The sequence below is a fragment of the Suillus bovinus genome (assembly GCF_016758785.1).
Source record: "Suillus bovinus strain UH-Sbo-P2 chromosome Unknown EDB93scaffold_153, whole genome shotgun sequence".
In the NCBI taxonomy this organism is placed as follows: domain Eukaryota; kingdom Fungi; phylum Basidiomycota; class Agaricomycetes; order Boletales; family Suillaceae; genus Suillus; species Suillus bovinus.
In genome coordinates this window covers 25,484-41,666 of record NW_024542209.1, presented here as the reverse complement: position 1 = coordinate 41,666, position 16,183 = coordinate 25,484, and the positions used below count along the sequence as shown (strand labels likewise).

Sequence of the window (16,183 nt, the reverse complement as noted above, 5' to 3'; positions counted from 1 at the left end):
TTCATCGTCTAACTCCATATCTCCACCCTCTGCCTCTCCTACAACACCAACCTCAGCCCCATCAGCCTGCAAAAATTCATCCCACCCGTGAGATATTTTATGGCCGATACCTCCCCCCCAGTAATGCATAAACATATCTCTATTTGCAAATCTAGAAATAGAAGTATAGGTTAATTAGCCAGTAGATCGGTACTGTAGACTTACATGTTTATATAAAAATAAAGCCAATCTTTATCTAGATCTGCCTCACGTCGCACAAATGAATCCGCGAGAAGCTGGTCAGTTTGACCATGCTCAAATGCCGGAATAAGGTGAATAGCCCGGATAACAATGTCAAGATCTACGAAACCAAAGGCACAAGGATCCTCGCCTCTGAGAAAACCAATACGCGGTAGCCGCTTTGCCGAGAAACCAGATTTGTAACTGACATCACGGCCGAACCAGCGCACAAATAATAAATTCATTTGGCGTGGTTTTGTCATTGAAATGTCGTCATAGTTCCAGACATCGACATGAAAAATCCGGATTATCCATGCATACCAATAAGGATGTTGTGCCTCATCAGTCTCGTGCGAGAGAACCATGATGTCGGCACGGGTATGTGAATTGAGTAAGTCTTGTTCTCATCGTAGGTCGTAGGTAGTGTAGTTGACATGGAGAGTTCTGTGCTCATGAATCTTGTTGTTAGCAATCGATATTTTCGAGCGGTCCTTGTCAGTGAATTGAAATTCATCACCAGTGTATTCAATCCTGCGAATTCGAGCTAAAAGATGATCTTGAAGTCATGGAATAAGATCCTACTCCTCAGGTCAAAAACTTGATAGCTCTAGAATATTAAAATCACGTACCATTACTGCTAAATCATCTGTAAGTTCTCCGAGCCACTCGGTGAGATCATGCGAGGTCCTCACATATTTGGAGATGTGGTAGTGGTCGGCTGGTGATGTGCGTATGCGTTGAGGGCATTGTGATCCGGGATCAATCAATGCCAATTGTGCCTTCACAATCTTCCCCAGCAGTCATTCCCTGGTCTCAATCCGCGTCATGCTTGAGACCGTGTTCTTCTTGCCTTTCGGCATTTTCAGATACCAGTGTTTCACATGCCAGTGCTGCAGTTCACCCTAAAAATTAGAATGACATCAATATTCTATATGTATGATCAAATTAAAACTTACCGGTTGTGTGCTGAAGCTATCTGTGGTACCAAATTGTCGGATTGTGTCAGGGTAATCTCTGAGGGCGTGATATTTGTAGGTGTTGAGGTTGAGTCTTTTGCGCTTCGGACCAGACACAACCTCATTGACTTGGCTTGTCAGATTCGAGTTGAGATTCTGCGAAGCCAATTTTGATTTCCGTCATCCATGTGCAGCATACTCATGAGGCAATTCTGTAGTATAGTAGTGTGCACAAGTAGTTCAATTAAATTTACATATCATTTGACCGAGAACAGCTGTTGCAGTGTCGAAAAAATGTAAGGTGTCCTCAGTATGCAGACATAATTTTGCGAACCCGTGCCAAGTTGCCAAGTCGAATAGGAGGTCCAGAACCATGGTATTGTGATTTTTAGGAAGTAAATCCTCAAAAACAGAGATTGCACACTATTGATCATTAAAAAACATAATGGGAAAGTGTGAACCGATCTTACCTGAAGCAGATCTTCAAAATTTCATGCACCAAGGTGTTTCATTGCAGAAGCATTTGTATTGAATTTACGGATCGTTCCTCTACCAAAGCTTGGTGTATCTCAATATCTAAGAATAGGTATTAGTAGATCAGCAATAATATGTTACAAACACGTACCTCTCATTCAACTTCTGGATGGCATGTCCTCCAGCTGCGTGCAAAATGCGAAATAGATGGGTCAATATTGCTTTCCATGCACCCAGTTCAAATTTGTGAAGCTCATCCACCACGAACATCCAGAAGCGGTTGAATCCGTGAGGACATAGCTTCTCAGAAAATGAGTTCTACGTTTAGATATTATTAGTTGGTAGAGATTGAAATAATAATGAAAACTTACCCGAGTCGGCACCAACAATTCGTCATTGAGTATATTCTTGACACGTGAACCATCAACTGGTATGCCCAATTGAAAAATTAGCTTCCGCACGTCTTCAACTTCTCGATGGTGTCTCCAATCATCCTTCTGCATACGTCTGATCTGTCGCTTCATATTGCATTTTGTTCCCATCAAATGAACCTCGGTCTTCTTTGTGAGACAACGCAGACAAGGGCATTGCCCAAGGTTCTTGATGCCTGACAGAATAACTCTAAATTATTAGCACATGCTGTGATAAAATGAAATGACGGACTCACTTCTCCGGATAATCGGCTGAATAAGTAAAGAAGTGGGGGAAGATTCGATGAGTGATGCCATCACTGCATTTAATGACAATACCATGCACATAGGCGTGCATAAACTTATTGTTGAGCAGTAGAGCCCATATTGCTTGCATCAGCTCACGTTTACAATGAGTATATACCTCGCTACTAGATGGCTTGCTGAAGATCTTCATGTATTGGTCTTGTAGATCATCCGGCAACTAATGAATGAATTGATTTTAGCTATACTTAGATATGATCAAATATAAGAAACTCACTGTAGGAATATAAGCCACATGGTGACACACAGAAGCGGTTGGCTTCCCTCGAACATACTTCAATTGATTTCTGAAGTAAAGGTAGAATGGCCACAGGGAAGCATTGCCAAAATTTGCCAAGTGTGTTGCATCAGACCAGAACATCAGCGACACAATTGAGCGCTCGTATTCGTCACCTGTTTCGCGAGGCAAAGCATTAATTTCATCATACATCTCCAACATCTCAGGGCTGGAGTACACTTCTGAGAAGACTTCAATGGTGCGATCAGGAGAGCATTGCCAGTATTTGCAGTAAGGAATCATGTTGAATGATATTGAGGTGTCATCCGTGAAAACAGACTCGATGATATCGATGATCAATTGGTGATATACTCCAGGGATCTCGAGTTCTGGGGCGTCGGTCTCTGACGGCCACTTTGTCCCTTCGTTTGGTAATCTGATCTTGACAGACAATCGGTTCCAGCCATATTCCTCGCGAAATGGATTGGCTTTGTCCTGTAAATAGGCATCAATGTTCTTTGCTTCCTGTGTATGGGAAAATGAAAGTGCGTCAGCATGTCTGAAAAGCAGATCACCAACAAAAGTTGTGAGTCGCTGCAACTCAGCAACAGATTGCTGGCCGGTTCCAGAATACTGGTATGCCATGAGGAGGCCAGAGGTAGGATTCGAGAACACTTCATAGAGTCCTTCGGTGCCTTTAGACGACAGGCCTTCTGTGATTCGACTCGATCAAGGAATCTGATCGTCCCTGGCAAGTGTTGGAGCATCAGTTACAGCCTCAAGGGTATCGTTGTTGGGGATGTTGCTGGGCCGGGTAATGTAGATGCGATAGAGCCCTGCGTCATCCGCTTCCATTTGAAAAGGAATAAGGACCGGGGGTGTGTCCTCATGCTCTGATGTTTCGGGGGAAGGGGAACGAGGCATAGAGTTTTGATCCACGTGTTGATCTGCGATGACATCATGTCTGCGTTGCTGACGAGCAGTGGGTGGCATGTGGGCAAGGTGAGTTGCGCTCCCTGGTAGGAAGTCTGCAAAGCGAGCAGGCATTCGGATTTTCCGTCCAGAGCACTGAGAGACGACGGGGTTAATGGGAGGAGGTGAGGGAGATGGAGGGCGAGCCATTTCAACCTAGGAAACATGTAACAAGGACAATACAGCTATAGAAAATTTTACATACATCAATATAAGGATCTTCATTATTGGTGAATGTTGGGTCTTGAACCCCTGGCTGCTCTGGGATATAAACATCACCAGGAATGCGCTCAGGGGACTTATCACAGCGGACCCTCTTGTCTTGCCTCCTTTTCTTCTTGTCTAATTTGCGCTTGCGGTCAAATATTTGATCAGTAAAGATAATGTTAAGAGCACATTGACTTGTATGCACTGCAAGCTGCTTGCGTGAACCAAATGTTGCACTGCAAGCTAAGCAGCGAATGTCATTGACCATGGACAAAGTATAGAGAAACAGGAAAGGGACACATCTTCACTGGTTGCAGAACTCACAAGCAATTCATCACCCCACAAGCATATTTAAACAGTCCATTGAATTGGTGCAGCAGTCTACTTTGAATATACATTAATTTAACAACTGAAAGTGAGAGTCAAGTGTTAAGCTAGATAGGAAATGTAAACAAGCATACAATTAACTAGATAAAAAATCGGTGAGGTACAATGGGTGATGTGGATTCACCAATCAACAGCGCGGATGAGGAAATTGGGAGTAGGTTGAATGCCTCTCCTTCGTGCTTAAGTCTGGTGATGATAACAATGATTAGTGTCAGTCATTTTAGGATGAAACATACCTGATCTTGGCCTTGGATCGCTCACAGCAAACGTAGCACCGGCGGCTGCACCGCGTGCCTCGCAGAGAATCTCCTCAGAGTGAGCAGTATGCTGATGTGCAGACTGGTTAGTACGGTAATGGAAGGAAGACAGAGGGAGCAGACCATTGTTGGACTCACCAAATGCGCCTGGAATGAGCATGTGATCGAAAGTAAGGGCATATAACCAATAGTAAGGTCATATGATTGAAAGTAAGGTGAGATCATGATCGAGTCAGTTTGGTTGATGTCAGATTCAAACTCTGCTGGAATCTTGCGGTCACATGAAATCCTCGAACACTAACTTTATCATCAAGTACTCATATTAATATCAAATGGCTAACGTCACTGCCAACGACACCTGGACCTCTGTCCTGAACGTCTTCAGGGATGTTGTATTCATCAACATCCAAAACTCAATATCCGTCAATAATACCTACTGCTTCAATCTTAACTTGGATTCTCCTGGCACTAAGGTATTTATTTTTTTCTCGTCTAAAAACCGATCTAACTTATAACAGAAAATAGTTTTTCACATCCGCGAACAGGCCGATAATCAAGACTCAGCCTCAGATGACTCGGAGACGGAATCCGAATCCGAATCCGAAGAAGAGGATAACAGCGGTAACAGGGACAACACGGAGATGAAGACTGAAGATGCAGAAATCGGAATTGATGAGGTTAAGGTTGAAGACGAAGATCCTGTTATCGAACCAGAGTTTGTGTAAGTCGCAACTCCTGCTCTCAATAGAAATTTTGACTGATCTTTCTCAAGGCCAATAGCCACATCCCCTTGCAACCTGCTTGTCAGGCGCGCTGGTAACCCTGATCCAGATCCCAAGAATCCCACTGTGCCATGGAGTTACTACGTCACGAAAAGCCCCGAGGCACTGGAAGATCAGGATAATATCCCTGTAGATGAAGATTGATGATCCAGTGGCCTTGTTTTTTTTTTCCTGTACTATACCGTGTGCTGTACTTGTAGATATCATTTGTAATTCTTGCTCAATTGTATCACGTTCTCCCAACGTTCTCCCATTGTTTTAACTCTGGATACGTAGATATCCAGGGGATATTTGATATTATGATATTAAAATAACCAAATAAGGACTATTTCCTAGTATCGCCGTATGTATCTCATCTTTCCCTCCCACCACTATGGCGCGTCGCGATCGCTCTCATTCTACTTTTTCATCTGATTCTATTGGTACTTCTACGGATTCTTCTGGATCAGATGTAAGTACTCCCCCAAGTACACCACCGCCCCGGATATCCAAGAAACGTGGAAGAGACGCGTTAAACACATCTAACATGTGTGATAAGGGCAGGTCCAGGTCCAAAAAGGCCAGGTGAGTCATTTAAATGATATCTGTTGTCTTCAAAACAGAGCTTACCTGCACGCATATAGGATACATAGCCCTGTTAGAGCCAAAAAGAAGGCTGAAAAGACAAAAAGGTGAGGCATTTCATTTTCACACATATCCTGATCTTGATGATGTTCTAGAAGATCACGTCACAAAGAACTCACACCGCGGGACCAGTGCATACACATTGCACGTTGGATCACACACGGTCTGGATATGTTCTGCGACCTTAAGCAGGTCATCCAGGTGTGCTTGCTTCTAGAGCAAGATGAAGCGATCGAGGACGGAGATCTGACAGACGCACAGGCCAAGATTGCCCATACAAACATCCTCAATAACATGTAAGTCTGTTCATTTTCGTTTATGCGCATACATGCACATTAATTTGATTTTTAGTGATGATCACACACATGCACACTACAAGCGGACGTTCGAATATGTCACGGATCACGCTCCTTATCTTGGAAATTTGATCGGCAAGAAGAAAAAACACGACAAACTCGCATATATCATCAGTGAGGTATTTAAGTTTCTATACACCTATCTTGATTGCAACTCACTATTTGCAGATGCAGCATATGATCAATCACACCCGGTCAGAAGATGCCAGTCGCCTCAAGAGCCGCATGGGCACATATGCTGCTCCAGTCCCAGACAAGGCCCTCGTCAACCCTCCAATTGGTGACGACAGCAAGTCTCACTCCAAGATGGGGTTCAATCACCTGCAGCTTGACCCAATGCTCTGCCCTGCTCAATTCTTGATTGAATATAACAAGGATTCGACCGAGTAAGTTTTTTTTTATCAAACTTGGTAGTACTAATTACATTACAGGGTGAGGAAGAGAATCCAAGCCAGGTCGCTGAAGGTGACCGCAGCCTTGTGGCCTGCTTATCTGTATCCGGGGGATAGTCCAGGTAAGGACTTTGACCCTGACGATATCATCGAGGGACTTTTCAGGGGGTATCTTTTGTCACGTGTACATATTTTTTTTTGGCTGTGTTAATGATATGCGCCGCTGATATGCCACTCAGGTTGCCAAACACATCTTTACATCTCCTTCATCTGCTCTCTCAGCTGGTGTTTCCAATGGAACACACCCCTGCAATGCAAAGATCCACGGCATGTCGACAGTTGAAGCTGAGCACATTGCATATGCGGCTGTCCAGGTTCATTTTTGCTTTCCTTTCATTCTCTTACTTATTCTCTACTTCCTAGGCACACTTTGGCATTAGCTCCCTCGACAAATGGAAGGACAAGGATGGCCTTTTTCATTACAGTGACTTTTATTACAGGATCACGCGCCTCATTCGTGAGAGGAGAGATGGGGAGTGGGTCGACTCCCTGCTTGCGTATTTTAACGAGTGAGTTCTTAACTATTTCATTCTGCTATCTAATGTATATTTGCATACAGGAAATTATTCAGCAATGAAAATGGTGTCAAGCCTACTTATTCTGGAGGGGCTGAGTGCTTGGATGACGATGACATGGTGGCAATGGAACGGCAGCTCGCTGCGCGCGCCACACGGGCATCCCAGTCCTCCACACTCAATCAGGAACCGCGTCAATCGCCATTACCTCCCTCATCTCCTCAAGCATCCATCAAAGACATTCCTGCGAATGACTTAGTGGAACCTGCACGCTCACCTACCCCTGCTCCACCTGTGCGCTCACCTACCCCTGCTCCACCGGCACCCATCACCTCGTCCATTGACAATTTGTTTGATGATGATCCTTTGACAGAAGAAGAGCAAGACGTCCCTCAGCCGGCCAAACGCACACGAAAAGGCTGTGCTACAAATCCCAGGAATGCCCCAACTAAGCGCAAATTCAAGAAATAATTATTCAAGGCAGGTCAGAACAATTTTGTAGTTAGGATATTCGTATGGACTCGCAACTGCTCACATGTATCTTTTTCACTCTGCTGCACTAGAATGATGTCACTCATATGTTCGTTTTTTCATCATACTCATGTCCAATCGATCAGTACCCGGTTACCACATTTATACTACATTATATTGTTACCATATTACATGTCTTCGCATATATCACAACTCTGAAACATTCCTCTAACTATATCACAGGTCTGGAACATTCCTCTTACTATATCACAATTCTGGAACATTGCTCTAACTATATCACAAAAATTGATTGCTTGTATTATCATATATCTGACACCCGGTTGTAGATATTCGTCACAGTCCACACAGTGTGTCACAGCCATTACAGGTGTATATATAGTTAGGTATAGGATGAGCAATTTTGGTGATGCAGTTGTTTTTCTAATATTATTACTAAGTTCAAAACTGTGGGAAATAGTAGTGTGGCGATGACACTTTAGTGTGTGAGGCTCGAGGTCAGCGACACAAGAAGAAGTGTTCCTAAGGTAATAACAGTTTCAAAGTCTGCTAGTATTCCAGAAGGGTTAAGGGGATGAATATGGGTAGCTGCCCCCTTGGCCGAAGGGCAATGGGCAGCAACTGTAGTACAGGGATCAAATGAGAGTAATAATGGTTAAGGCAAGAGTGAGAATGCTAAGTCATGATGACACCTAACCGGCTGGGTGACACTGTTACAAGTAGCAGACTTCTTTATAAGGCTGACATTGAGTCCAATAAGGGAATTGTGTGGCTCAAGGCGATAGGACTGTTCTTAGGATCTGACGTGAGTTCATAGTGGGGAAATCAACCAATGTTCAAAATGAGTCTACAAAGCCGTATTTTATCTACAAAAGAGTAAGGGTCCTTTATTATTACGAACATGAAGGTTCAGTGAGACGGAGAATGGTGGCGCTGAGCCTGACAGGGTAGGAGTAATGGAAATGAGTGAGAGTATGTTAATTTTTGAATGAGGGTAGTAATAGGGAGCTCGCCATGCACAGGAATGATGAGAACCGTTGGGTATTTGACTGCTTTTGGGGCGAAGGAATGAAACTAAGAGAGAATGACGAAAGAGAGTTTGGTGATAAGTCCAGGGTATAGTTCTGAATGATGGTGAAAGACTGAGCTCGTTGTTGAGCATAACGAGAAAGTGAAGGTAAGGAAAGAGAATGTGTCCGCATGACTCGGACGCAAAGTGTGATGCTTCTTTGCATTAGTAAGTCACACGGATGTCGGGACGTAAGTCCTTGAACCTTATTATGAAGCCTTAGTTTGGGTGTAGAGGATATGGAATCCTTACATCTTTCTATAGCTGATCATGGGGATTTCTCTATTTACATGTACACCAAGCTCAGATTTCGACGGAATACTCCATCAACAATGATAATACTAGGCTCAGTAGACTTGGGCTGGGGGAAGCAGACACTGGCCCTGCATGGTAATCTAAAGTTCCAAAGTTTTGGGTCTTGGTTCACTCACCTTTGAAGCACACGTCGGGCCTTTCTGGAGCATATACCATCTATAGTGTTACTTCACTGTTTTCTTCGGCTACAGATGAATCATATGATCCATACATCCCACCGATCTCTCCTACCCGCATAACAGTTCAACGGTGGTTCTCTCACTTCATCATGTTACACACTTCAACTAGACGTCTTCCTGGTATTGCGCTCCCACCACTTCCTGAGAAACAGTATGCTGGGTGGTTCAGTGCTGATTTTTTCAAGGCTCGTAGAGGCGAACTCGAGAGATATATTGGGTGTATTGTGAGGCACCCTGTTGCATGATATGTCGAAGTTGTCACGTCTTTTCTTGGTTGCAAAAATGATGCGGTGAGTGTGAATGATAGGTTTACTTTTGCTGTTTAACCCATGTTCAAGGATTGGAAATGGCTTATGCCCCAACTACTTTCAATGCCTGCTGCTGGGCCTTCATTCTTTGCACATGTTTTTTATCCGCATTCAACGTAGATGTGGATGATTCCATAGAAGTAATCAATCGCTTCAGTTGTCACACCCTTGCAGTGAGCAAGGGCATGCAGAGCTTGAGAGACATTTTTGGTTGCATTTGTAAAGTGAGACTAGGTGAGTACGGGCGTCAGTTGTGTCAAATTATCATCATGACATGGGACATCTATGACACTATCCCAACCTACTATTGACGGTGAGTGGGCCTAGCTACTTATCTATAAAGTTTCATTGTCCCACCCTGCAGCGTCGAGTTGACCAACATAGACTCTTTTGTCACCCTTTTGGATTCTCTAGTCGAAATCATACATGATCATTACCTGGTGCAGTCTGGCAAAGGGAAGGAAAAGGAAACCATCGATATTGGGGTTATTCACTGCTCCTTGCATGATTGGATGAACAAGCTGTTTGCAGTCACTGTTAGCACTCCTGCAGAACCTGCAGATGAATCCCGCCCATCCTGATATTGACTCTATCATTATATTACTCGACTGGTGTTGAAGTTATGGAATGCATACCCTGCGACTGGGTGATTCAGCTCAACCTTCTCAAGACAAACTTCCAGACGCAATCACGATACTCACCACACACCTTCATCTTACATATCCACATCAGTAAAGTCCAATTTTCTCACAGAGGTCACAAACTTCGGGTCTTGTGACAGTAAATCACAGAGCCCCACAGTTTGCACATGAAGGTCAGTAACTTGTGAAGGATAAAGACATGACCTCCTGAGAGGGGTGACCTTACGTTTTGCGACCTGCATTGAGCCTCAGCACCCTCTTGTGAGATGTGTGACATTGGAAGGGAGTTCCACAGTCCCGAAGCTCAGAGCGAAGGTTAGTAACTTGCAGAGGATGAGGACATGATCTCCTGGGGGGTGACTATAAGGTTCGTGACCTGCATCAAACCTTAGCACCCTCTTGTGAGATGTGTGACATCGGAAGGGAAATCCATGATCCCGAGTCTGAGAGCGAAGGTCAGTAACTTGTGAAGGATGAAGACATGATCTCCTGAGGGGGCGACCTTACATTTTGCAACCTGCATTGAGCCTCAGCACCCTCTTGTGAGATGTGTGACATTGGAAGGGAGTTCCATGGTCCTGAAGCCCAGAGCAAAGGTCAGTGACTCGCAGAGGATGAGGACATGATCTCCTGAGGGGGTGACCATAAGTTTCACACCCTGCATCAAACCTTAGCACCCTCTTGTGAGATGCCTGACATTGGGAGGGAGTTCCACAGTCCCAAAGCTAAGAGTGAAGGTTAGTAACTTGCAGAGGATGAGGATTTGTTCTCCCAATGGAGACTTAGTAAGTTTCATGACCTATTCCAGACTTCGACAGCATCTTCTGAAATGTCTGACTTCTCTCGATAGGATGTCAATTTTCATGGGATAACGAAGGCTGGTTACTTGCAGATGGTGAGGATGTGTTTCCCTGAGCGATTGAACATAAATCTATGTCTCGCTTCAATTCTTAACATCAGTTCTTCAGATGTACAAGAATGTTCCAATGTAAATCAGTTAAGAAAGCATGTGAAAAAGATATTCCTTGTTGCAGTAAGCCAAATATGCTCACCAAGCCGACAACACATCAATCTGTCACATGGTTAGATACGAGATCAGTGGACATCAAATACAACATGTTTCATCAGTCATTTGTGTCTTTTGAGTCCATATTTTCTAGGTAGTGTTTGCCACAAGGACTACTATAAGACACAGAACACTGTGGTCACTTGATATTCCACTCATTCACCCAGTCTAAAACATGTAGGCGGATCCAGCAAATATCAGTTGAAGTGTTTCCTGGGGATCATCCATATTTGTCAACGAGATCTATAAATTTTCTGTTATTGCTGGATCATGGTAGTAGTGCAATATTGGTAATTCATTCAGGCAAATATGAAGTATGACAAGTCATGTTATTGACGCCAAAGTACAAAAGTAAGGTAGCTTAGAAACGACATTGTAGGATACAATATATATATCTAGTTTGAATCGAAAGCGGCATCATCGATCTGTGCCCTCTGACTTGCGAGGGCATTGATGGACATGCTGGCCTTTGCCATGTTGCTAAGATCCTTGTGGCGACTCCTTCCAAAAACCTTCCTAAACAACATATCATTAGTCTGGATTATTTAGAATTACTGTAAATACCGCACCTTGTCCACCACTCAAGGAGTTTATTGACTCTAAATTGTGCTTCTCGACCAGGGGGCTTCTCGAAGAGGTCCACAATGGACCACCAGAATTGAATATAGTCAAAGTCATTGTCAATGGACCACCAAGAGGTAACTGAAGAAAGTGCAAATCATATCTGCTGTTACAAGAACATCTAGACGCTTGGGCCCCTACTATTTTTCTCCTGATCCTCCTCGTATCAGCCCTCGCATCATACCCTTACCCCGACCTTACCCTTGTCATCCTCGTCATTCTCGCATTCCCTTTCGCCCTCTACCTGTCGCTTCAGCAAAGCCAGTACATTTGGCCGGATCCTTTCGCTGACGAAGCATACCCATGCTCCAGTTTCACCACCTGACTGATCCTGCGGACAGTCCCCTTGCCCTTACCGTCTGGACGGTAACCTATGACACGATGCATGACGCATCCCCTTTGCCCTATTTTCCTTTCTTGATCTCTGACTCGGTGCGCAGTCGCACATGCAACTTATACTTAGATCCGCAGTTGCACGATCGTGCCTCTGCGTGTTTCACTTCTCATTCTGATCTTTGACTCACTTTCTTATCCAGCACGTTCTACCTAGATCGAACGTGCCTTCCTATTATGGTCTTACCCTTTATCGATTGCCTCTCCCGGTAGTACGAGTTATCATCCACTAATACGTCCCCTGTCCTCTATATAAACTCGCTACCATGTACCATATTCCCTAACTTGAATCTACTTGGTTCTTGACCTCCTACTCTCACCAGAGTGATCCTTTCTGCCTCGCCAGCAGTCTATATTCTATCTTCTTATCTGCTCATCGCGGATAAGCCTATAGTCTCGACCTTTACTCATCGACTTCGTCGACGAGCAAAGCCCCTGTTAACTAGTCGGACTTCTGTCCTTCTAATTAACGACGATCCTTACGATTAACCTTCGGGTGTCATAAGCCTAGGCCGATATAGCTTATCGTCTTGCACCCGCGTGACATAAGCTACCCGATTTGGACATAGGCGTCAAATCGTACCTGCCGAAGACACGCCAAGTACGACCCCTAACCTTGGGCTAGCCCAAGGACGTCCACAGACCGTTGACAACACAAGCTCTGTTTGAGCGTCGTCAACAGATACCATCCAAGTCGTAACATCTGCCAGTGTAATGGTCATTTACAAAGGATTGAAACATGCTATCATAATGACTTACTTGACAGGCAACATATGTGATCGAGCGAGGTGTGACTTTATCCATCTTGATGATTTGTGCAACATATTTCTTGACTTTTATTCTGCAGAACGACTGTTTAGCATGTTGGTTGTTGGCAATGACATCTGTGCCGTCACCATTGCCCTCAATGTCTTTTGTTGAGGATGGAGATGTGAATATAGCTTTGTAGCCCTGCAGACAACAGTGAGATATTGCTGGGCGACCATGACTCGAGTGAAACGAACCTGTAGTAAAATTTTGCCCTTAAAGAGGCCTTCTTCTAAATTGTCTGTGTTGGCAGTGTACTTTTCATACACAAAGGCCAGAAAAGAGAGGTCTGTCACAATGTAGCCCTCTAATTGATCTCAAATCCCTGCCTTGACTCTAGTGAATAAGTTAGTGTCATGCAGGATACTGAGTAAGATACACACACTGGGCTGTTCCAGTCAAGTTCAGCTGGACACAGTAATCTCCTGCATGCATCACTGGTAAATCTGTGGCAATTTTTGTCGTCAGGATCAATGGGTGGATTCGGCTTGAGCTCACGATTGACCCAGTCTGAAACAAGAGTTTTGAGCTTAGCTGTATCATCGCCTCAAGCACCGTCAGCCCCCTGCCTGAGCTAAATAAGGACTCAATATGATAAAGCCAAGCAGTGATTGGAAATGCATGTACACTGCCTTTAACATACACATATAGTCATTGTGGTCTATTTCTGAAGAGTTCTTGAGGAACCACAGCAAGGTCATCGTTAGGACACAGTATCCTGTATGCAAATGATCTTGGCTACACAAAACTAGTGAGGTTCACCGTCAAAGGCAAGGGAGAAAAGCTTAGTACTCGATAGTAGTATCCTCATCACCGTTGTCATCATATCTTCTATCATTTTTATTGACAAGATCCTCAACACTGTCGAATAAAGCAACAATATACCTGAGGCCTTATCCTTGGGCCAAATAGTAATTCGACTGCCTGAAAAACGGTTAACAAGGCAGACACAATGGACACAGAATGACGGCACATACCTCTCTTTTACTATGTGCCCCAACTCCAAGACCAGGAGTTTACTCTCCAGTTTGGAGATCTTCTGTCTCTGTTGAGCCTCTGCAAATGATGACTGTGCTTGAGATCCTAGTGCTTCGGGAGACAGCCGAAGGTCGTTGTTGTTCTGCCAATCCTCATTTTAAATGACTGGCTCAGACACACTGTGACTACCCTCAACAGTATGAGACACACTGCCCTCAGTGTAAGGCATGCTGTCCTTCGGGTTGGCGTGCGACATGAAGAAGAAGGTGGGAGAAGGTTGGCTGAAAAACACGCAAGGAATAAGTGGAAATGCGAGATGATGGGCAGAAACTTACCTCAGCCCCAGTCCATTTTATACATTGGCCAACTGCCCAGAAACATGAGTGCTCCACGTGGAAGTTTAAGCAAGGTTGACAAATGTTATGGCCATGCCCTCGCATTCTAATGATAGATCTGGAAGTGGCTGTGAAGACACAAATTAGACAAAAGAGGAAAATGTACCTGCTTGGTACACCAAAGATCAGTAGGTGAATGGAAAGTGCTGTTTCTCTAGGATTGGGATCTATTTCTTTTAGTTTGGGATCTATTTCCTTATCTCTTTTTCACTAGTCTGGGTTCTGTTTCACTCTATTGATTTCTTTAGCTTGGGATCTGTTTTACTCTATCTGTTTCACTCTCTCTACCCATTGAAGGCTAACAGTCTGAGTGCTCGTTTATTGTCATGTCACTAACGTGTTATAGATTTTAGCAAATATATTCTGAGTGTTTGTTTCTTGCTGCTGATACTAACATACTTTTGATTGTAGTGAATACATTCGAGCCTTATCTCTGAATATTTGTGTTGTCTCTACATCCGCTAAAGGCTCAGAGTAGCTTAGTGGGGAGACTCCAGGAGTTGATTATTGTCTGCTTGACCTCACACATCTGAGTAGTATACTGAGCCAGGATTGTTATTTGTCAGATAGGCTTTAGCTATCGAATAGGGGACTTGGTATTGAAATCCAAGGATGTCCATTTCTGATTCTGTTTAATACTCATCGTGAGTTCCTTGGCAGCAGATTCAATATTAGGCTAAGAGTTCTACAGAAGCTTTTGACAAGTCTTGACCTTTGATCCTACCTGTTTGCGCTATGGGAGTGACCAATACAGCTTCGCACAACTGTTTCATAGTAAGTTTAGAATATAGCACCATTAATTGTGCCTAGTTTTAGTTCTTATTTCTGTTTAGCACCAGTGATTGTGCTTAGTCTTGGTTCTTTTTTTTCTGTTTCTTTGTTTCTTTTAGTCAACACCATATCGCTGGGTTGACTAGTGTTTCTAGACTGATATCGTAGAGTACCTTTGTCTGACCGTAGCTTGGATATACTAACAGGCCACCCATGAACGACCATGTTATCAGTCATTGGTATTTGTCTGAATCACTGACCATGGAGATATTTGATTTTGTAGGTGTTCATCTATAGATCATCTATCTAAGAAGACATCATGACATAGCTCTGTAGTCCATTTCTGTAGCAGGTACAGTCCAAAGTTGTTAAGATGCTTTCCACTATGTGATAAAATGTCATCAATCTGTTGTAAAGTGAATGTATGGTCATTGACGTTGCTCCCCAGATATTTTGTGCAAAAAGAAAGCAAAGCTGCAATGGAGTCCTCAGAGAATTGACTGCTTCCTGTTAGTGTCAGAAAGCCTTCTTCATGATTATTGAACAATCTGAAGTCACATGCAGCCTCATGGAATGCCTGAAAGAGATGTCCATTGATGGTGTGCAGGTCTTGGAAGAAAGACATGCATTTGTGAAGTAGAAGGCTATGAAGATAGAAAACCTCGCCGCTTCACAGAGGCACTGTGTCTATGCAAGCAATCTTGTCAAAGTAATGCCTTTGTGCAATTTTCTTTTGGATGACACCTGGTTTTGATTTTTCAAGGCACTTGTGTGATCTGAGAGGCTGTCCAGCACTGAAATGATATAGTATGAACTTCTCATAATATTCTTCATACTGCAAATGCTCCAAGTGAGGAGGATGGAGAAAGTACCGGTCCAATAGTGATGCATCTGAGTGATTGCCTTCGTGTGTAAATTGAGGTGTGTTCTTTCCCGGCAAATGAACAGGGAAGCATTGCACAGAAGGCTCTCTCTGTATCTTTTCAAATCCGAGGATCC

General features: G+C 43.8%; 4 protein-coding genes across 4 annotated transcripts; 1 reads left to right on the top strand and 3 right to left on the bottom strand.

Annotated features, from left to right (window-relative positions):
• Positions 1-3,137: 3,137 nt before the first annotated feature.
• Positions 3,138-3,305, bottom strand: EDB93DRAFT_1045581 (uncharacterized protein; the record flags this gene model as incomplete). The annotated part of the gene is made up of 1 exon (XM_041444615.1): positions 3,138-3,305. A coding segment is annotated over one exon (168 nt), but the record flags the coding sequence as incomplete, so codon positions are not given.
• Positions 3,306-3,329: 24 nt separating this feature from the next.
• EDB93DRAFT_1257074 (uncharacterized protein) lies at positions 3,330-4,047 on the bottom strand (the record flags this gene model as incomplete). Its single annotated transcript, XM_041454055.1, has 2 exons — positions 3,330-3,728; positions 3,778-4,047. The coding sequence occupies 2 exons, from the start codon at positions 4,045-4,047 to the stop codon at positions 3,330-3,332; spliced, it is 669 nt and encodes a 222-aa protein (XP_041300975.1).
• A 1,531-nt stretch (positions 4,048-5,578) lies between these two features.
• Positions 5,579-7,623, top strand: EDB93DRAFT_1109329 (uncharacterized protein; the record flags this gene model as incomplete). The annotated part of the gene is made up of 9 exons (XM_041447956.1): positions 5,579-5,769; positions 5,829-5,876; positions 5,925-6,125; positions 6,181-6,304; positions 6,354-6,571; positions 6,617-6,761; positions 6,817-6,951; positions 7,001-7,146; positions 7,197-7,623. The coding sequence occupies 9 exons, from the start codon at positions 5,579-5,581 to the stop codon at positions 7,621-7,623; spliced, it is 1,635 nt and encodes a 544-aa protein (XP_041300974.1).
• A 3,991-nt stretch (positions 7,624-11,614) lies between these two features.
• EDB93DRAFT_1257071 (uncharacterized protein) lies at positions 11,615-14,274 on the bottom strand (the record flags this gene model as incomplete). The annotated part of the gene is made up of 8 exons (XM_041454054.1): positions 11,615-11,735; positions 11,789-11,921; positions 12,042-12,084; positions 12,993-13,184; positions 13,238-13,347; positions 13,926-13,960; positions 14,018-14,160; positions 14,215-14,274. The coding sequence occupies 8 exons, from the start codon at positions 14,272-14,274 to the stop codon at positions 11,615-11,617; spliced, it is 837 nt and encodes a 278-aa protein (XP_041300973.1).
• Positions 14,275-16,183: the final 1,909 nt, after the last annotated feature.